Raw genomic sequence first — 19,648 nt, forward strand, 5'->3', positions numbered from 1 at the left:
AGGCACCACAAGGCAAGGGAGGTGAACCGGCGGATGAGAGCAAGAGTGAGCAACAGCCACCAGCTTCTGCCGAACCAATGGAGACTGAGAATCCCACTGAAGGTAGTGTCTAAATCAATCACGAGAGCTAGATGGTGTTGTATCGATTTTGTTCCTACTTTTTTAATTTACCTAGTGGAACCTCTTTTTCTGGTTTCGCTATTATTCCCCGAAAAATTCTGTATTTGATTCTTCCTTTGCGATAACAATTTTTAGGAAGCATCGTTTTTTTTTCTTTTATTTTCAATTGTTCCTTGTGGTATCTTTTTAATTTGAAAGTCTTGTTTCATTTTTGTTTGTTCGTACTCTATAATTGTTATCGAGAGTAATGCGGATTCGCCCTACGTTGGACTGGACTGTTTATGTAACAGCAAATGAAATGCAATTTGATCCCACATTGGAGATTTGTATCATTAAAGTAAGCTTATCATCGACTTCTCCTATATCTTAGGCGAAAATCTGTGTGACCTTTATGCGTTGTCTGACAAAACCTACTCCTCTTGTTAGCCTGTTCTTTGCCACATTTATTAAATCATGTCCGAGCTTTGAGCTTTAAACACATCTGAAGCATAAAGGACACAACTTACAAAGTCCATCTTCATCCTTGATGTAGTTAGCTACTCTCTCTCTCTCTCTCTCTCTCTCTCTCTCTCAGATGAAGCTTGGATCATAAAGAAGAACACGTAGCGATGTGAAAGGATCACAAAGTCATAAAATGTCAAGAGAAGAAAAACGAAGAGTTAATTGATTCTTTTTTCCGGATCTATGTGGTGACCATGGCTGTCTTGAAAAGACCTGACCACTTGGCCATCCAATTGAGCTAAGTTTGAGGGTTAAACCAGAACCACGGTCCGAGCCATTTGCCAAGAATTTCGTCTCCATATAAGAGGAAAAAGTAACGAGAACAAAATTCTTAATGGGAAAATGCCAAAAAAATACCCAATTTTCAAATTTGGGACAAATAAATCCCAAACTTTCAAAGTGTCATTTTAATCACCAAGTTTAGGCTAATTTTTACATAAAATAGCAAACTTTGTTTGACCATGTCGATTTAGGCATCACGTAAACTCTCTGTTAATTCTCGACGACGGGGTTAATTGCCTGTTAGTTGCTACCGTTTAGAGAAAACGACATTGCTTGATTATTTGTAATACGACGTCGTTTTACAAACTGAAGAAACAAAAACCCCCAAATCGATTTCTAGGTTTACAATTCCCAAATCGATTTCAAAAAACCCTAGAAAATAATCCCAAAATTCTCTCAAATTTTTGTGGAATTGTTGCCATGGCGCGGACCCGTGGAGGAGGAACGCGGCTTCCGAATCGACGGTCGCCTCGACTGAAGAAGGCGACGAAAAACAAAGAAGCTGAAAGTAGCAGACCTGAACCCGAGACGGTGGAGATCCAATCGGATACTGAGGAAGATCAAATCCCAACAGAGACTGAGGCGTTACCACACACTGATGCGGTTCCTCAACCCAAATGTAAACGAAAGAGGAAGAAGACTGGTGAAGATATCGAAGAGGATTGTGAGGCTGTGAGTGGAGACGATTGTGAGGTTGTTGGTGATGACGACCTTGATGAGGTTAGGTATGCTGACGAAGGTAATCATGAAGAAGTTCGTGTAGACCAAGAATGGAGCATTGTAGCTGTTCCAGTTGTAGATGGAGGTGGAGTGGCTGTTCTAGATGTAGATGGAGGTGGAATGGAAGATAATGATGAAGAAGGTATAGGTGTAGAGGAGGAAAATTGTGAAGATTTTGAAGCCGAGTTTGGACCAGGTGCGAGGGATGACAAGGGAGACGAGAGTGATGCAGATAGTGGAGATGATATATGGGATGATGAAGAATTTGACGACGAAGGTGATGCTCCCCAAGTTGAAGATCTCGAAGAGATATTGAGCTTGGGAAAAATGTTCAATGGCCTAGAAGAGTTCAAGATAGGTGTGCTAAGGTACTCTATCAAGACTAGATATGATGTTAAGCTTTATAGATCTCAGAGTTTGAAGATAGGTGGTAAGTGTTCTACGACTGATGTAAAGTGTCCATGGAAATGCTATGCTTCTTATGATAAGAAGAAGCATAAGATGCAAGTAAAGATCTACGATGATGAGCATGCATGTGTGAGGTCCGGATTCTCCAAGATGTTGAAGACTACGACAATTGTTTGGTTGTATAGAGAAAGACTGAGAAAGGATCCTAAAATTACTAAACAACATATGGTTGCAGAGATCAAGAGAGAGTACAACTTTGAAGTCACTGAAGATCAATGTTCAAAGGCGAAGACAAGAATTATGAAAGAAAGAAAAGTCACTCATGAAGAACACTTTGCACGTATATGGGATTATCAAGCTGAGATCTTTCGATCCAATCCAGGGACAACATTTGAGATCGAGACTATTCCTGGTCCAGCCATTGGCAGCTTACAAAGGTTTTATCGACTATTTATTTGCTTTAATTCACAGAGAGATGCTTGGAAGAATACATGTAGGCCTATCATAGGAATAGATGGTGCCTTTCTGAAATGGGATGTAAAGGGTCAGCTTTTAGCTGCTGTTGGGAGAGATGGTGATAATAGAATAGTTCCTATTGCATGGGCTGTAGTTGAGATTGAGAATGATGATAATTAGGACTGGTTTCTTAGGCAGCTATCTGCAAAGCTGGATCTTCAAGATGGCAAAAACATAGCAATCATATCAGACAAACAATCGGTTAGTTAAAGGTTCATTTTTCAAACATTATCATGGTTCTTGTCTCAAATCATCTAATTGTTTACATTTTTCACATTTTCAGGGATTAGTTAAAGCAATTCACGAAATCATTCCACAAGCTGAGCATAGGCAATGTGCTAGGCACATCATGGACAATTGGAAGAGAAATAGTCATGACATAGAGCTACAACGACTATTCTGGAAAATTGCTAGAAGTTACACAGTAGGGGAATTTGGTGGTCATATAGAAGCATTGAGGAGTTACAATCCAAGTGCTTATGATTCGCTACTAAAAACTAACCCGAGAAGATGGTCTAGAGCATTTTTCAGGATTGGAAGCTGCTGCAATGACAACTTAAACAACCTCTCCGAGTCTTTCAATAGAACCATCCGCCAGGCCAGACGGAAACCTTTGCTAGACATGTTAGAAGATATTAGAAGACAATGTATGGTGCGTAGTTGAGATTGAGAAGGCAAGTGAGTGTGTGTCAAGGGGATGTGCCTTGCAGTGTGCCATTCTCAGTCCAACCTTTAAAGTTCGCGAATTCCAGGTAATGGGTGCATATCTATGCTTAAGTAAATGTCGTTTTTTGGTATACTTATAAGTAACTCGAGAACTGTTATAATCCAGGTTATCTGACTAGCCGTATTATGATATTTTTTTGTTCTCTGAAGGTTCATGAGAGCTTCCCTTTCTCGATTTCGCTGGCTTGGAAAGGACTAGCTTCCGATGCTCAAAATGGAGGATCTGAGAATCAGCAGAGCACCATTGTTTTTCCCAAAGGAAATCCCATTCCAAGTGTCAAGGCTCTAACTTTTTATCGTTCTGGAACATTCTCTGTTGATGTGCAGTATAGTGATGTAAACGAGTTGCAAGCGCCTCCAAAAATCAGCACATACACAGTATGATCTTTCCCCGTTTTCATGATTACGTATGAATTTAGCGCTCTTGTTTCTCACGGTTGATCTCTTTTTTTGTAGATTGGTCCCTTCCAGTCATCAAAAGGCGAGAGGGCAAAGCTTAAAGTGAAAGTGAGATTGAACCTGCATGGAATTGTCTCAGTTGAATCGGCAACTGTAAGTTTCTTAAAGTGAACTATTTATAGGTTCATTCTCTCTAATAATAAGTTGCAAATTGATCACCCAGAGCAGTGGCTTCCCTTGTATACTTGAGGATCATTTAATTTATGCTAATGTTTTTTCTCTCCCCTGAATTCAGCTTTTGGAAGAGGAAGAAGTTGAAGTTCCGGTCTCTAAAGAACAATTAGAGGAAACTTCTAAGATGGAGACTGCATCTTCTGAGACAGCTCCTGCTTCTGGTGACTCTGATGTTAACATGCAGGACGCCAAGGAAGCCATTGATGCAGCTGGTACTGACAATGGTGCTCCAGAATCTACTGATAAGCCGGTGCATATGGAAACTGATTCAAAGGCTAGTTTCTCTACTTAACTGATACTGCTTGCTCTACTCATTCACTTGTGAACTTTAGTAATTGATATTTATTAATGGATGTACAGGCTGAGGCTCCTAAGAAGAAGGTGAAGAAAACAAATGTACCTCTGTCAGAAGTGGTCTATGGTGCCTTGAAATCTGTGGAGGTCGAAAAGGCGGTGGAGAAGGAATTTGAAATGGCTTTGCAAGACAGAGTTATGGAGGAGACCAAGGACCGCAAGAATGCTGTTGAATCCTATGTTTATGATATGCGAAACAAAGTGAGAATACTTATCTTCTTCATTTGCATTGGGTGTACGCATTTATAATGTTCAGAGTATTGGGTACTGACGTGTTTTGTTTTCAGCTGAGTGACAAATACCAGGAATATATCACTGATGTAGAGAGGGAAGCATTCCTGGCAAAGCTGCAGGAAGTGGAGGATTGGTTGTATGAAGATGGGGAAGATGAGACTAAAGGTGTTTATGTTGCGAAGCTCGAAGAGCTTAAGAAGGTACTTCACAGGATGACTCTTGTTTGCAAAAAAAAAGACATATCTGAGACAATGTATTGACAGAGGTTGGGAATTTGATCTTTTGCAGGTTGGTGACCCTGTTGAAGTGCGCTACAAGGAGTCTTTGGAAAGAGGGTCGGTCATTGATCAGCTAGGTTACTGTATTAACAGCTACAGAGAGGCAGCTGTGTCTACTGATTCCAAGTTTGACCACATTGAATTGGCAGAGAAGGAAAAGGTAATAATTCGACCCATCTCGAAAGCACAGAACAAATGGTGAATTTTAGAGGCATGAGAAAATGGTTTGATGTGTGTTTTGTTGTTGTGCAATAATGAAGGTTTTGAACGAGTGTGTGGAAGCTGAAGCTTGGCTGCGGGAGAAGCAGCAGCAGCAGGATATACTTCCCAAGTATGCCACTCCTGTTCTTTTGTCAGCTGATGTTACAAGCAAGGCGGAGGCATTGGACAAGTAAGCAAGGCTCTTTGTATTTGTTTATCCGAAGAGAACGACTACATGATATAGAAAGTGATCCTGCTTTGGATGTTTTGCAGGTTTTGCAGGCCTATAATGACGAAACCAAAGCCAGCTAAAGCAGAGGCACCACAAGCCAAGGGAGGTGAGCCGGCAGATGAGGGCAAGAGTGAGCCACAGCCACCAGCGTCTGCCGCCGAACCAATGGAGACCGAGAATCCCACCGAAGGCAGTGCATAAATCGATCACGAGAGCTAGATGGTGTTTGTATCGATTTTGTTCGTACTTTCTTTAGTCATAGAATGAACCTCATTTCTAGTTTGCTATCATCTCCTAAAGATTTTATATTTAGTTCTTCCTTTGGATAATATTTTTTTAGGAAGTACATTTTTATTGTTTCCTTGTGGTGTTTTTTTTAAATATAATTCGGAAGTCTTGTTACTTTTTGTTTCTTCGATTATTTATTGTTGAGTGTAATGCGAATTTGTTCTGCATTGGACTGTTTTAAAACAGCAGATGAAATGCAAATCAGACATTGTAATATTAATCAAAATACATATTTGATCTCCCAGAGCTCAACGTCTTCTCCTCTATCGTAATCTTTCATGTACCTAGGGATCTGTGTGACGTCGATGCGCTTGCCCACAAAAAACCCCTTCTCCTGCTTACCTGTTCCATACCACTTATATTAAACCATCTCATACCTTCAACGTTGGAAAGCATAAAGGACACAACTTACAAAGTCCATCTTCTTTGATGTAGCTTCGAAAGCAGGCATAGCCATTGGCAACTACGTTGAGATCATCCAGGCTGAAGTTATATCGTTTCTCCAGTCCCAAATATAGCACCTGCCATTGTGCAGATGTTTCTTGCTCTGTATATGTATGTAAACATGGTTGCTTAAGCCTTTTCAAAGTGATCCAGCTACCTTGTCACAACCGAATGACATGAGCCTCTTTAACGTGCTAAATAGTGCAATGGTTAGATCATCGCTGTAGATCACATCTGCCGCGAAAATGAAGCTGGCATTTTTTACTTGTTCAAAGTCCTGCGAGCTCCAAGAATACCTTTAACATATATAAACCAGGACATACACACACACACACGGCTATGTGAACGGGGTCGTCACACAAGATGAAATATACCAAGGTGAAGAGAAAGAGGTTTGTTACATATCCGGAATTCTGCAGTGGCAATGGCTGTCTTCAGTAGGCCATTCGCTCATCCAGTTGAGCTCACGAACATTGACCACAGTTTGGGGGTTAAACAAGGATGAGTTGATATGGACGTTGTTAGCACAGTTGCAGAGAATTTGGTCTCCATGATCTATATAGTAGGGGGAGGAATTGAAAAGAGAAAAAGCCTGATGAGACCAGATAGCTAGATACAGGTTGAAGAAGAGTAAAGCATGTGAAAGTGAAAGAGAGAGAGAGAGAGATGGATATAGTGTATTATGAAGAACCAGTAAGGAAAACAGCCTTGGCGACCCGTGCAAGCAAAATACCAAGTAGTCCTGGAAAGAAAACATATATGAAGAGAGTAAAAGACTGATCATGAAGAGAATTAAAAGATGGAATGGAAAGAGTATAATGAGAGAAAATGACCTGTCCCAGCACCGAGTTCGAGACACACAATGCCATGAAAGTCAGATGAGGTGCACGTCTTATGCAACACAAATTCTGATAAGACAAGTTGTGCTTTCCAGACCTGAAGAGGCAGAGATGAGCAGCATGCAGCTTGGAAAAAGAAAGACGATTGAGAGGCATATACCTGCAGACCAACAAGAGGGAGCGTAGATGTGATAGAATGCTGAATAGTTACAGTAAACGAGTGAGCGGATCAGACTTCTCACAGAAACAAAAAAGAGTAAAAGGGTTAATCCAATATACTAANCCAATATACTAATAATGAGAGGGATCAAAAAAAAAAAAAAAAAAGAAAAGTCTAGCTAGTAGTTACAAGTGAAACTGTTGTTGCGCCTAGGAAGAAGAAGATCTCCGTCTTTATCAACGGTAAGATGATGACTGTCAAAGGAGAAGGTGAAACGGGAAAGAAAAGGTTTCTTAGTTCCCGGCGGGCAACCGAGGTGAATCTCGCTCATCACCTCATCAATCTCTGAATCTGAATCCTCCATTCTAGCTCTCTCTAATCGGCAGATGAAGAGATGAATGTAAAAAAAGAATTTAAAGTGGAGTTAGGTCAATTCCAATGATTTTAGGGTTTTTTTTTTTTTTCCTTATATAAGTTTACAAAAGAATACGAGCTCGACGAAGTCTTTACTTACACACTGACGAATGACGACGGCAGCAAAAAAAAAACATTTTAATATTTTTTCTTCTCTAATAATTCACTAATAAGAAGTGCTGAGGCTGCGTGCGACTGCGACCTCATCAAAATCAATTTCGTGAGAGAGCATCGACGCGGGCGGCGACCTCATCAAAATCTGGGACACTGGAGGAATGCTTAAGCTGCCACGAGGCTGTTCGAAGACTCATCCTTCTTATCCCATCTCCCCTTGCTTTCTCCATCGACTCTGATCTCATGTTCTTGCTCTGCTTCAATGCTTCCTCTTCTGGGGGCGGGTTTGCGAATCTTCGTCTCACTGATCTCGGCTTCGGTTTTTCGCCTCTCGGTGAATCTGTTTCATACCACTTACTTAACCCGCTTGACCAACAAATATATAAACAAGAAACTATATATTCTTTTATAATGTACTTATTGCTGCTGCTACTCACCATTGTCCTCGGCCATGAGGTCAGATTTGGTCATCTTCTCTGGAAGGCTTTCCTGTTTTTCTATTTTGTAAGGGGCAGGCGGCATGATGAATCTGTAGTAGAATGGTTTCGTTTCTTGATCCTCCTCAGGGCCAGTTACACAACTCCCGCTTGTACTCATTGAGTCTTCTTCGCTTGTACTCATGGACTTGTTGGTGTCATCCAAAGAGGAAAAGCTGATTCTGTTTTCCGTGCTTGTTCTTGTGTCGTTGCTCTTTGTCTTTGCTTCTTCAGTTTCCGTCTGCAATAATGAGAGAGTCTCACTCAAACTGTATGACATGGTATTAAATAAAAAGACACAAGACAAGGAAAAGAGAGAGAGAGAGAGACTCACATGAGGAGGTGTTGCTGCAGTGTACAACCTCTGCTCTAAAGACTTGGCATCCCATTTTATGGAGTGCTCTCTGGCTATTTCCCTCAGCAGCTCCACTTTCATTTCCTTTGGCGGTGGCTCTGCTTTGAATCTCTCTACAAACTTCACATGCCCATCCCATGGTCTCACTCAGCAAGTGGTTATTGAAAAAAGTCATCCAAAACAAAAATGATGTACGTACCTCAGGATTCACAAACTGTTCAAGAGTATTCCCGTATCTCTCAGCAAATAAAGACCTGAGGTCGCGTAGCTCAGGCACTTCAGAGACTCTAGCGGCCGCATATACAAGGGAGGAGATGGCCACGCGACACTCGCCAGGGCACCCACTGCAGCTCAGACAATCAGGTACCAGATCTTTAGATGAGCAAGTAGAGGCGAATTCCATTACTCTTAGTTTAAAAGGTGTGTTTAATTAATTTTACTTGGATTTCTGTAAGAGAGAGACATTGGATGCAACACAGTTGCAGAACTGCTCCAACAATTCATAACAAGCCAGCCTCCTTTTCTCCTCAATAAGCCCTTCTGCCTGTCACACACGCAATCAAAATCTTTGCGAACTCACTCATGTGATTAACTTCAAAAGACAAACACAATTAAGCCACACAATTTGTTGCTTAAGCAACAAGTCACTGGACTCTGTTATAACCAGCTGGTGACAGCATTACAAATAAATTTATATAGATTTCTGTTTTACGCTCTTGCTTCCGTATAATACTAAAATAGAAGGAACTAAGGATTTAACGAAACCATCGTTGACCCTCTTTTAGAAAGAGAATAAAATTATTCTTTTTTTTTTTTTTTATCTTTCTTTCAGTTGGAAATGTAATTGCTTTCACGTTCGGAAAACCAATCAGATCCCCGTGACCCATTTAAATGACAACGGCGACATACAGAGAGGACATGAAGAATTACGAACATATATAAAACTCCAAAGAAAAGAAAAGAAAAGGACTTGTTGAATCAATCTAAAAGCAATGATAAAGAAAGAAAACAAAAGGGAAATTACATACCCTGCCATAAGCATTGTAATCGAGGCTGTTCTTGAGAAGATCGACAATGTCGTTCTTGAGATATTTGCAAACCGAGTTTTTCTTCCTCTTCACGGTGTCTACTCTTGTCTTGGTTATCTTGACCAACGACTTGCTGAGAACGATTTTGTGCAATCAAGAAAGGATGAAAGAAACCAATTGAAACGGAAACGCAAACGAAAAAAGAAGAACCTTACCATTTCGTATAGAATTTGGGTTTAAACAGCCCATCAAACATTGTGCCTTTCGAATGTTTTCTTCTTGTTCTTCTTCTTTTTCTGTTTTGTTTTTTTTTTGTTTTGTGTTTTTTTCTGTTTTGGGGTGTGGTTTTTGTTATATCTCTCTCTCTTTCGTGCAAGAGAAAGAGAGAGATAGAGAAGAAATGTGTCGTCCTTTTTGGGAAAGATGGCGCTATAAGGGAAGGGCTTTGGCTTTATAAGAAAGAAAGAAAGAAAGAAAGAGAGAGAGAATGTGAAAAAGAAACGACCTTGGCTTGGCTCGGTCTTACATGAGATCTGAAGAAACGGACTTAAGAAAACCACGGAACCTGTGTCTCCTCCGCTTTTTTATCGACGAGAGAAGCATCATCATCTCTTTATTATTATAGCGCGCGCTTCGGATAGGGTCGGGGAGCTGTAATTTTACCAAAACAGGGTGGAGTTCCCCGCAAGAGAAGGGGGTTGACTAGGGTTAGTTTCGGAATTCATCTCGCGTATGTGAGTGAGAGTGATCTCATCACTGATCAATTTTTATCATCATATATATATGCTTTTTGTATCTCTTCTATTCTATCATTAACCATCGATTCAAACCAACAACAAATGTGATCTCTTTTTGGATAATATCTCAATTGGGCCAAAGAAACATAGGCAAAGCCCATTGACGTCGTCTGCACACAAAAAAAAACTTTGCTTTGCTTTATTTATCAAGAAAGAAAGAAAGAAAGAGGAGGAGAAGGTGATCAGTTTCCTACACCTGTGCTTTTAACTTGTGTTCCTTCCAACTTAGAGACTTAGGTGTGTATTAGTAAGTATGCTTCACTGTTTCAGACAAGGAAGGATCTAATTAGAAAAGAAGAAGAAGGAGAATCTGCTGTGATGGGATAAGAATTATTAAACCAAAAAAGAAGAACTAACAAAGTAAGGATGTAGATTTTTCATTTGGGTGAAAATTAACAAAGTTAATCATTAACTTGACGTCTATGGCCTCTATATTTATATGCAAGAGATATATAATAACAAATAATGAAAAGAAATACCCCCAAAATGTTCTGTGTACTCTACGTTTCTTCTTCTTCATGTGGCTCGTTTAATTAATTTGCCTTTATGTGATGATGTGGGGATTACGTGCACTACTTTTGTTCCTTAACAAAATACCGTTTTTAAAACTACGGATTGAGAGTTAGATAACACGTTTTTCTTCTTCCTAGGCTTTGAAAAAAATAACGTAAATAGACTCATTAAGACTAGTGGACAAAGAAAGGATTAGGAGGATTTCATTATTACTTATAAAAAAAAAAAAAAAAGCGCCCAGTCCAGTGCGAGAGAGTTTTTGGCAGGAGATGTGCGTAGGTGGCGGGAGTGGGTTGGAGCTAGATGGTGTAAAAAGGACGGTGCAGTTTCAGTCTCAATCAATCTTAAGCTTTTCTTCTGGTACTAAAAGCTCCCCCAAAAACAAAAAAAACATAGACTCCGATTTTGATTCTAGTCTGTGACTCTTCCTTGTTCCTACTCACGTACAAGCCCTTCCGAGAGATGGATTTCTGGCCGGAGTTTTTGGCGAGCAGCTGGGGGAGAGAGTTCGTCGCCGGTGGCTTTGGGGGCGTGGCCGGGATCGTCTCCGGATACCCCTTGGACACCCTGAGGATTCGGCAACAACATAGCTCCAAATCGGGATCTGCCTTCACCATTCTCCGCCGTATGCTCGCCGTCGAGGGTCCCACCTCCCTCTACAGAGGCATGGGTGCCCCCTTGGCCTCCGTCACTTTTCAGGTGTTTTCCTTTTTTCTACCATTTCAAGAAAGATTCATTCAACCTTTTTTTTTTTTGGATTTGATTGCGGATAATAAAGCTCAGAATATCCACCAAATCCCACCCACCATAAACAACAAAAAGATGCATTATTGATACTCTCTTTTTTTTTTTCTTTTTTTTCTTTTTTTGGTGTTGCCCCCTCCCGGCAGAATGCTATGGTATTCCAGATATACGCCATACTCTCTCGCTCCTTTGATTCCTCTCTTCCTCTTGACGAACCTCCTTCCTACACTGGCGTTGCTCTTGGTGGTGTCGGCACCGGTGCTGTCCAGAGCCTCTTGCTCACCCCTGTCGAGCTCCTCAAGATTCGTCTCCAGCTACAGCAGACCAACTCTGGTCCCGTCAGCTTAGCCAAGACCATTCTTCGGACCCAAGGTCTTAGGGGTATTTACAAAGGCCTCACCATTACCGTCCTCAGAGATGCTCCCGCTCATGGCCTCTACTTCTGGACCTATGAGTACGTCAGGGAAAGGCTTCATCCCGGCTGCAGAAAGACTGGAGAAGAAAACCTCACCACCATGTTGCTCGCTGGTGGTCTTGCTGGTGTTGCCAGCTGGGTTGCTTGTTATCCTCTTGATGTCGTCAAGACCAGACTCCAACAAGGCCACGGTGCTTACCACGGCATTTCTGATTGTTTTCGCAAGAGCGTCCAACAGGAAGGCTATAGCGTTCTCTGGCGTGGCCTCGGCACTGCTGTTGCCAGGGCCTTTGTTGTCAACGGTGCTATTTTTGCTGCTTATGAGGTTGCCTTGAGGTGTTTCCCATCCGCCCATGTTGCCCCAGGAAAGCGAGTCTAATAAATAGGCCAACAAGTGAATGTTGTAGTTAGCACATAATAGATTTGAGGTGGATTTGGATTGCTTTGGTCAACCAAATCTGACTCTTCTTTTAAGGATCAGACAGAAATCACTGTGACATTCAGAAATTGTTACAAACCCAAAAAGGAAACAGATGGAAATGATGAAATTCTTTTGCTATATATATATATATATATATATCTTACCACTTTTTTGATAATGGTTTTAGTAGATACCCAAAATAAGAGTGCCAAGGATGTATGTCCTCCAACATGTTCTCTCATAGACACGGTCACTAATTAATGCTGATTGGTCTCGGATGAGTCTTCAACATTTTTATGTTTAAAGAACTGGTGCAACAGTCTATGAACATCTCCGTAGCCTTTAGTGGAATAAATTAGACTATCTTTGATCCACTTCGGGAGCTTGTTGGATGGATTAGATGTTCTTTTGGATGGATCATTAGAAGAATATCGAGCATCCACCAGTAAAATGGCTGCATAATCCTTTATGTGCCTGATGGCCCTGCCTGCAAAGCAACCAGGGAAGAACATTTTGTCTCAGTCCCATCAACACTAAATAAAACGCAAGCAACATTTTTTTTTGAGACCACCAACTCACCGATTGATTGGTTAACTGCTTTCATACACAGATTTTCATAGTATTCTTTTCCTCTCCGTTTGCAGCTCTTTAACACGCCAAATCCTGCTTGAACATCTCCACTGTAGTAAGAATCATCTACCAAACTCAGAGAAGGTTTTGCGGATTCTGAATCTCCAAGACCTTCTATATGCTTTATTCTCTCTAACAACTCAAAGTCAGACGGGCTGGGATACGGCAGACCAACCATCACAACACACCGGCACATGCTGTCGCTGAAATTGATTCCTTCTGACACCTTCCCGCCAACCACAGCTAGCATTATTGCCCCTCTTTCGCTTTCTATAGCTTCCTTGTAATCTCTGAGAACAGCTTCTACTTCAGTGTTTCTTCTGGGTTCTCTGAACACACGCTTCTTCTTCATTATTCTTCTGAGTATCCCTGAGTTACTCCATGCTGTGTGCACCTGTGTTTCATACTCAAAGGAGGAGAAAAATACGATAACGCCTTCAGGAACCATTGCCACCAGGTTGCTCATTAAGAGTCCTAACTCCTGTATCTGTCAACCATACCCGGAAAGTCAAAAACACAATACTCTTTCTGAATCTCATTAATGTTAAAGGAATAAAACATGTGTGAAAACGAGCTGTCAATTGGATTACCCACCATTCCTGTTGAGCTTCTTGAACTGTGGCTAAAGTCAAAGGACTGACCAGAAGGACCATGTGAAACTGCGATTGGCATTATGCTCTCAGGGGGGACGATGTGACTACATGAGAAGAACTGCAGCTGATTCGATGGTAGCCATGGAAAGAGTCGTTCCCTTGTCTCTTCTATAGGTTGAAGTGTCCCACCTGCCAATATGACAGCATGCGCTTCATCTACCACCTACAAATATGTTTCATTAACAATTACATTGTTGAATTGCGGAAACCACTACTGAGAAGAAATAAAGAAACTCATTTATGCAAGGGCCAACCTCCGAAAATAACTTTGCTCCTGTAAGCATGACATATTTGATGTACCCTCCTTGTTGGCCAGAAGTAGACGAACTCGTCCTTGAAATTATTATCCGCCCATCACCATTGTTGTTAGTGAGTGCCACCAACATATCAGAAAACGCTCTAAAACTTGTTAACTTGCTCGTTTCCTCATGAGCCACGGGATCTTTCTGCAACATAGCAACTCTCTCCCCATATCCACTGACCTGGACATAGTTGAACAGCAAAGTTAAGAAAAGGGCAATGGACAGGAGAAAAGAGTTGGACAAGCGAAAGGGGCAAATATGAAGAACCAATTACCTTATGAATGATATTGCTTTCCTTTACATAGGCAAGTAACTTGAACAAATTGATATTGTCTATATTCAGAGAAAATAAAAAGTCATATATGGCCATCGAACAAGCACCACAAGGATTGCTTTTAGAGGGGTTTCCCGTATCAAGTCCAACATTTACGCTGTTTAGATTCCTCTCACTAGTAAAAGGTTTGAGGAGGGCTCGGGTGAGAATCAACAGAATTTGGATGTATCTCCGGTTTCCAGCCCCCAAGAGTTTCTGGAATCTTCCGAGATAACTCTCTAGGCTGCAATGTATATCATCCAACTGCAATACACAATAACTTAGAAATCGTGACTCCACATTGTGTGAGGTATCAGCAAAGCAGCTTCGAAATAATCCTATTCAAAGAACATGTGCTCTAAAAGCAGATGAAATTTTACCTGTGACACTGTTATTTTTGCATCATGCATACTGAGAAGTGTGTCAGCCAAATTGTGAGCCTCGTCTATGATAACAACACTGTTTTTCAAGCTTAGACCAAGAGATTCTCGTGAAGACTTTGAGAGAAGAGACTGATATGGAAGAATAACAAGATCAGCTGCCGGGGCCATTCTTCTAGAACCGTAGTATGGACAAGTTCTCATTTGTCGTCCAAGCTGAACAAGATCTTCAATGTCCATGGCTTCTTGTTGAAAACTCTCAGCCTTGAATTCTCGCTGTAGTTTATGTTTTCTAAGCATTGGGCATCTGCAAGAAGCTTTGGTTCGTCCTACCCTTACATTTGTACCTAAATTCTGGAATATTCAAGCTTCAATTAGTTACCGCAGGCAAAATCTTCGAATCATTCTACTAAACTATATGACAATGCACAATGAGGAAACAAACACATATTCCTTTATGTTAGAAGCCTACCAGCAATGCAAGATAGAAGACTCTTTAAAGACTAAAACAGTCATCAATTCATCATTAGTTAAACAAGTTGATAATGTGTACCTTCTTTTTAGAAGAGACTTGAGAATTCTTCTTCTTTTGCAACTCCAAGCACCTCTCGTTGATTCGGGTCACATTACCAAGCTTAAGAACATCTGTACATGACCCTAGTGGTAAGTGTAAGTAAGTGTAGAATCAAACAATGAAAAAAAAGGAAGGAGAAATGATGGGAAAACCTTCATTAATGCACAAGTTCTTTCGGGAGCCGAGACAGACAACATTGATATTTTTGGCAAACACAGTCTTGCGCAACTCCTTGACAAACTGGGAAAGCTGTGAATGTGTTCGGCTGCAAAAGAAAACCTTGAGTCCATGTTGGTCATCTTCGCGGTCGTCTTCCTCATCTTCTTCTGATGAACTGTCAAAACCACCGGCGGGTTTTCTCTTGGACGACTTACGTCCGCCCGAAGATGATGACTCATCTTCGCTTTGGTATTCTTCCAACAAAAATTCTTGATCGTTTAGAAGAGCCTCGTCGCCTTTGCTTACAGAAACGTCCCCTTCCGAAACTAGAGGAACCTTTTCCTTGGCATGTTTGGTGAGCCGAAATGAGGATTTGAAGCTCTTGTGATTGGCTCTGTCGTTATCGTTGGGAGTAAAATCTCTCATCCAATCGGGCTCGTCGTCGTCGTCATTAACATCAACCGTGTCGGAAACCTGAGTAAAACCCTTCTCCTTGCGGTCAATCAACCACTGGAGAGCACTGCAGATAATGCTAAGAGATTTGCCAGTACCTGAGAATGAGAGTGAGAATGAGAGTGAGAGTGAGAGTGAGAGATCAAACCCTAAGATAAGTAAGGAGGGATCCAATTGAATAAACAAGAGCCCCTTCATCTCAATAAAAGAAAGAGAGAGAGAGAGAGAGTAGTAGCAAGAACCAGTGGGGCTTTCGAGCATGGAAACGCCTCCCTTGTCCAGAAACTGATAGAGCGCATTCATGAAATCGATTTGGATCGAGTACGGCTTGTACGGAAACGCCGGGAATTCTCGTTTCTCCGTCGTCATCGAGAAGAAGAAGAAGAAATACTCACCTCAGCTTCCCTTCTCATCAACCTCCTCTCTCTCTTCTTCTTCTTCTTCTTCTTCTTCTTCTTCTTCTTCTTCTTCTTCTTCTTCTTCTTCACATGCGTCTAACAATCAATCTCCTCCTCCTAACTGGCATTTTTTTAAATGTTCAGGTGAACAGTGTGAGGCTACCTCACCACATCGCGGATAAGCGACACTTTTGTGGCACTGCTTTGGTTGAATTCTCCTCTGAACAAGACACTGAATTTATTTTGAGGCAGAGTTTGGTCTATGCAGGCGCCGACTTAGTACTCATACCAAAGTAAGTTCAGGATGGTTTTCCTTTCTATGTAGCAGATATTGGCATTACCTGACCATTCCTGTTTGCTATGCAGGAGTGATTTTGACTGTCAAAGAGAGAATCTAATCAAGCTACTCGGAAAATCAGGCTCAAGTCCTAGAGATACCTCCCACAATGAGTCAGTTTGTTTTTGTATCACCAAAACGCTTCTTGATTTATCAACTGCAAGTTGGCTCATATGTTTCTATCTAACCATATATATATATTGCTACAGATTCCGCATAGGTCAGCTTGTCAAATTCACATTGAAATGGATAGCCAGTGGAGAAAATATAACGAACAAAGGTACTTTCTCGCTTCTCAAGATTGTTGTTGATCTCAATTAAAAAAACATGTGAACTGCTCTCTAAGCAACTGCTCTCGGTTGCAGAAAAACCCAGGACTCTGAATATTAACATCAGAGAGAAGGAAGATAAGGAGACAGGCATTGCAGAGAGGTTGGAAGAAATTGATAGAAAGAAGGAAGGTGGCAAGGAGAGAGTTAACACCGCTGATCAACTTGCGGTTCCCCCATGGAACAACAGTGATTCTCTTGGATCTGAGGTTCTCAAGGATGTATTTCAAAGATTTGGCAGCGTTAAGGTAAATTGCAACCTTTTGTCCAACCACCAATCCCTTAGAAAAAATTTGATTGTTGAACAATCTTTTCCTGTGCTTATTGCAGCACATAGAATACTCTCGTGGATTGGATTCGGGTTACGTTTGTTTCATAGATTCAGAAACAGCAACGAAAGCCCGTGCAGCTGCGGAGTTTGTTGGAGGTTTAGTTGTGAAGAATAACTTCTCAATAGCCTTGGAAGCAGTGAATGGTAAGGTGGCAATTCCCTTGAGTTAGTCGTGCCAAAAAATGAAGTTAACCATAGAAACGCTGGAAATGACTGGTATGTATACTAATGCTTTCAGGGGAGATCGAGAGAGAGTTGTGGAAAAGACTATCATCAGCTGAGCCGGAAGGAGAAGGGTATGACATCAAACCAAACCTTGTCTATTCATTGCAGGGAATATACTTGGGACTTGCCTTGTACCAGCACTCATTTGTTCACATGTTGTCTCTTGTTCTTCATTGAGTGTTCCAACTTAACTCCCAAGATTCTTTGTTCATTTGTATCAGGAAAGAAGGTGACATCAAGGAAAAAAGCAAAGATGTGTGTTTCGAATCCGCACAACCAATCAAGAAGGCTCGAAAGGAGCGCTAGTTGTAGTGTTGTCATACTCTTCTCTACTTTTTTTATAGGTTCAGCTAATTCTCAACAAAATAGATATTTGACTTCAGTTGACGATTATAATGTCGTCTGTGAGTAGTTCGGTAAACGGTATTTATCTGTTTTGGTAAACTTACAGTCCTAACTTATGCGCCACTCCTATACTAAGAAAGATAAAGTAAGAGACATAAAACAGAGGTTTCGTTTAGCGTTCAAAATCCATTCCTTGTATACGACAGTGTAACTTAGCTTATCAGTCTTTCAAAAGAAACCAAATCCCAAATGAATCATCATTCAGACCACCGGAGTGAGAAGTGACTTCCCAGAAAAGTGTGCTTCCAAGTTACCCACCACAAGATCGGCCATGGCATTCCGAGTCTCCACAGTGCCACTTCCCACGTGAGGGAGGAGAACGACGTTTTCAAGGCCAAAGAGCTCTTCGGGCACGTGCGGCTCTTTCTCAAACACATCCAGGGCAGCCCCACCAAGGCGGCCTTCTGTTAGAGCTTTTACAAGCTCTTGCTCGTCAACATGTGGTCCACGGCCTATGTTTATCAGCACACTCTTTGGTCCTAAGGCATCCATCACCTGACGGTTGACAATGTGTCTGGTCTCGTCTGACAGCGGGCATGCCACCACGAGGATGTCAGAGTTTTTAGCGAGGTCAACCACCGTTGGATAATACTTGTAGGCTACATCAGGCTTCACTGTTCTGGAGTAGTAATTGATTGGGCAGCTGAAAGCTTCAGCCCTCTTTGCAATGGCAGTCCCAATTCTACCTAGACCAATGATGCCCACGGATTTTCCACTAAACTGAGTCAACAAGAAAGAATGTTAAAGCAGAGATAGAAGTAGAAGACCAAGATAAGCAGAGCTCTTTTCTAAATACTAATAATAGCAGCTTAACACAACATATACGAATCCCGTTATCCACTTTTCAACAAGCTACTGTGTCTAGTGTACTATGTAAATCGAATCAGCCTTACGATCATTTCTTTTTATCTAATCTAAACATCAAATTCATTTCCAACCAGGAGCGATCACCACTAACTTTGATTTCTTTTACATGAGAAATTCGATTTTATATATGCAGGCTTCGATCAATACTTTTAAAGAGGGTATGTGAAGAGAGAAGAGGGAGAGAGAGAGAACCTTAGTGGTGAGTTTGAAGTCACCTTGCTTCCATTTTCCGCTCCGGACATAGCGATCGCACTCACATAGCCGTCGGAGGAGAGCGAGGATAAGCCCAATCGCGAGATCTGCGACGTCTTCGGTGAGGACGTCGGGAGTGTTGGTGACGCGGATCCCTTTATCTTTGCATATTCCTAAATCAATCTTGTCTAGGCCGACGCTGAAGCTGGAGACAATCTCAAGCTTGGGAAGATCGTTGATGAGTTGAGCATCAGCGCCGACAAAAGCATTTCCAACGACGGCGCGGATGGAGTTCCGATGTGTTTCTAGGAAGACGGATTTCTCAGGAGAAGTCCAGTAGCGAAGAAGGTTGAAGCGCTTCTGAAGCTCGTTCTCGAGGTACGAATTCATGGGGCACATCATCAGCACTCCGATTGATTCCATCTTTTCTTTCGAAATTCCAGACACTCTTCTCGATGGATGGAGTGGTCTGTAATTATCGACTGACGACGAGGACAATGCGTCTCTAACTCTAACAGAGATATAATAATATGGGCTTCTATTTCAGCCCATAACTTAAATTACCCACTATTAATGGGCCGTTAAGTAAGCTGTGTCGGCCGAATCTTTTCATAACGGACGGACGACAGCATTGCACGTTTGATATTCATGCATATTTGAGAATTGAGATTCATGAACATATGAGAAAATTCAAGAACAAAAGAAAAGACATTGTATGTGTATGTATGAGCAACGTAGCCGTTGACAATGCAGAATCCAGTGAAATGGTTGGTTAATCACAATTCACATACTTTACTCTTATATATTATAACATTTTGATTCAAACACACCTCTCTCTCTCTATCTCTCTCTCTCTCTCTATATATATATATATATATATATATATA

At 41.4% G+C, this 19,648-nt stretch overlaps 6 protein-coding genes and 1 pseudogene across 14 annotated transcripts in view; 3 read left to right on the top strand and 4 right to left on the bottom strand.

The window, feature by feature from the left end:
* LOC104703453 (heat shock 70 kDa protein 15-like) overlaps positions 1-5,561 on the top strand; it is a 9,170-nt gene extending 3,609 nt beyond the window's left edge. The window contains exons 3-11 of one of the 3 annotated variants that reach the window (XM_010419474.2): positions 3,222-3,299; positions 3,424-3,651; positions 3,730-3,825; positions 3,968-4,180; positions 4,267-4,461; positions 4,548-4,694; positions 4,783-4,932; positions 5,033-5,163; positions 5,247-5,561. In XM_010419474.2, the coding sequence (XP_010417776.1) occupies positions 3,222-3,299; positions 3,424-3,651; positions 3,730-3,825; positions 3,968-4,180; positions 4,267-4,461; positions 4,548-4,694; positions 4,783-4,932; positions 5,033-5,163; positions 5,247-5,406 (1,398 nt within the window). In that variant the 3' untranslated portion in view covers positions 5,407-5,561. The remainder of the gene's footprint in view (positions 1-3,221; positions 3,300-3,423; positions 3,652-3,729; positions 3,826-3,967; positions 4,181-4,266; positions 4,462-4,547; positions 4,695-4,782; positions 4,933-5,032; positions 5,164-5,246) is intronic. The other 2 variants (XM_019228034.1, XM_010419475.2) reach the window with 2 other exon arrangements.
* On the bottom strand, positions 5,453-7,319 carry LOC104705112 (annotated as a pseudogene).
* Positions 5,641-10,631, bottom strand: LOC104703452. Of its 5 annotated transcripts, none has more exons than XM_019228042.1 (13): positions 10,478-10,631; positions 9,539-10,381; positions 9,324-9,456; positions 8,736-8,839; positions 8,495-8,639; positions 8,275-8,415; positions 7,902-8,181; positions 7,126-7,804; positions 6,937-7,010; positions 6,771-6,873; positions 6,339-6,679; positions 5,906-6,233; positions 5,641-5,835 (listed from the first exon to the last, which is right to left on the bottom strand). In XM_019228042.1, exons 2-8 carry the CDS (start codon positions 9,577-9,579, stop codon positions 7,563-7,565), a joined length of 1,086 nt encoding a protein of 361 aa, XP_019083587.1. In that variant the 5' UTR covers positions 9,580-10,381; positions 10,478-10,631; the 3' UTR covers positions 5,641-5,835; positions 5,906-6,233; positions 6,339-6,679; positions 6,771-6,873; positions 6,937-7,010; positions 7,126-7,562. The 5 variants fall into 5 exon arrangements, with proteins under 5 accessions (XP_019083587.1, XP_019083586.1, XP_019083589.1 ...); XM_019228041.1 differs by having other exon boundaries at positions 7,126-7,311; positions 7,451-7,804; positions 9,539-10,538; XM_019228044.1 differs by having other exon boundaries at positions 6,339-6,492; positions 6,629-6,679; positions 9,539-10,538.
* On the top strand, positions 10,817-12,355 carry LOC104703456 (mitochondrial arginine transporter BAC2). Of its 2 annotated transcripts, XM_010419480.2 has the most exons (3): positions 10,819-10,993; positions 11,084-11,332; positions 11,524-12,355. In XM_010419480.2, exons 2-3 carry the CDS (start codon positions 11,096-11,098, stop codon positions 12,169-12,171), a joined length of 885 nt encoding a protein of 294 aa, XP_010417782.1. In that variant the 5' UTR covers positions 10,819-10,993; positions 11,084-11,095; the 3' UTR covers positions 12,172-12,355. The 2 variants fall into 2 exon arrangements, with proteins under 2 accessions (XP_010417781.1, XP_010417782.1); XM_010419479.2 differs by having other exon boundaries at positions 10,817-11,332.
* Positions 11,816-16,122, bottom strand: LOC104703455 (ATP-dependent DNA helicase DDX11-like). Of its 2 annotated transcripts, none has more exons than XM_010419477.2 (10): positions 15,920-16,122; positions 15,218-15,775; positions 15,045-15,136; positions 14,492-14,845; positions 14,073-14,375; positions 13,751-13,978; positions 13,438-13,659; positions 12,793-13,330; positions 12,378-12,700; positions 11,816-12,167 (listed from the first exon to the last, which is right to left on the bottom strand). In XM_010419477.2, the coding sequence occupies exons 1-9, from the start codon at positions 16,044-16,046 to the stop codon at positions 12,471-12,473; spliced, it is 2,652 nt and encodes an 883-aa protein (XP_010417779.1). In that variant the 5' UTR covers positions 16,047-16,122; the 3' UTR covers positions 11,816-12,167; positions 12,378-12,470. The 2 variants fall into 2 exon arrangements, with proteins under 2 accessions (XP_010417779.1, XP_010417780.1); XM_010419478.2 differs by lacking the exon at positions 11,816-12,167 and adding an exon at positions 12,193-12,283.
* On the top strand, positions 16,139-17,754 carry LOC104703454 (la protein 2-like). Its single transcript, XM_010419476.1, has 7 exons — positions 16,139-16,368; positions 16,442-16,525; positions 16,622-16,692; positions 16,778-16,989; positions 17,072-17,216; positions 17,311-17,368; positions 17,519-17,754. The coding sequence occupies exons 1-7, from the start codon at positions 16,166-16,168 to the stop codon at positions 17,601-17,603; spliced, it is 858 nt and encodes a 285-aa protein (XP_010417778.1). The 5' UTR covers positions 16,139-16,165; the 3' UTR covers positions 17,604-17,754.
* LOC104703458 (glyoxylate/hydroxypyruvate reductase A HPR2-like) lies at positions 17,784-19,610 on the bottom strand. Its single transcript, XM_010419481.2, has 3 exons — positions 19,592-19,610; positions 18,762-19,212; positions 17,784-18,422 (listed from the first exon to the last, which is right to left on the bottom strand). Exons 2-3 carry the CDS (start codon positions 19,182-19,184, stop codon positions 17,904-17,906), a joined length of 942 nt encoding a protein of 313 aa, XP_010417783.1. The 5' UTR covers positions 19,185-19,212; positions 19,592-19,610; the 3' UTR covers positions 17,784-17,903.

This window comes from Camelina sativa, chromosome 7 (genome assembly GCF_000633955.1).
Source record: "Camelina sativa cultivar DH55 chromosome 7, Cs, whole genome shotgun sequence".
NCBI lineage: Eukaryota > Viridiplantae > Streptophyta > Magnoliopsida > Brassicales > Brassicaceae > Camelina > Camelina sativa.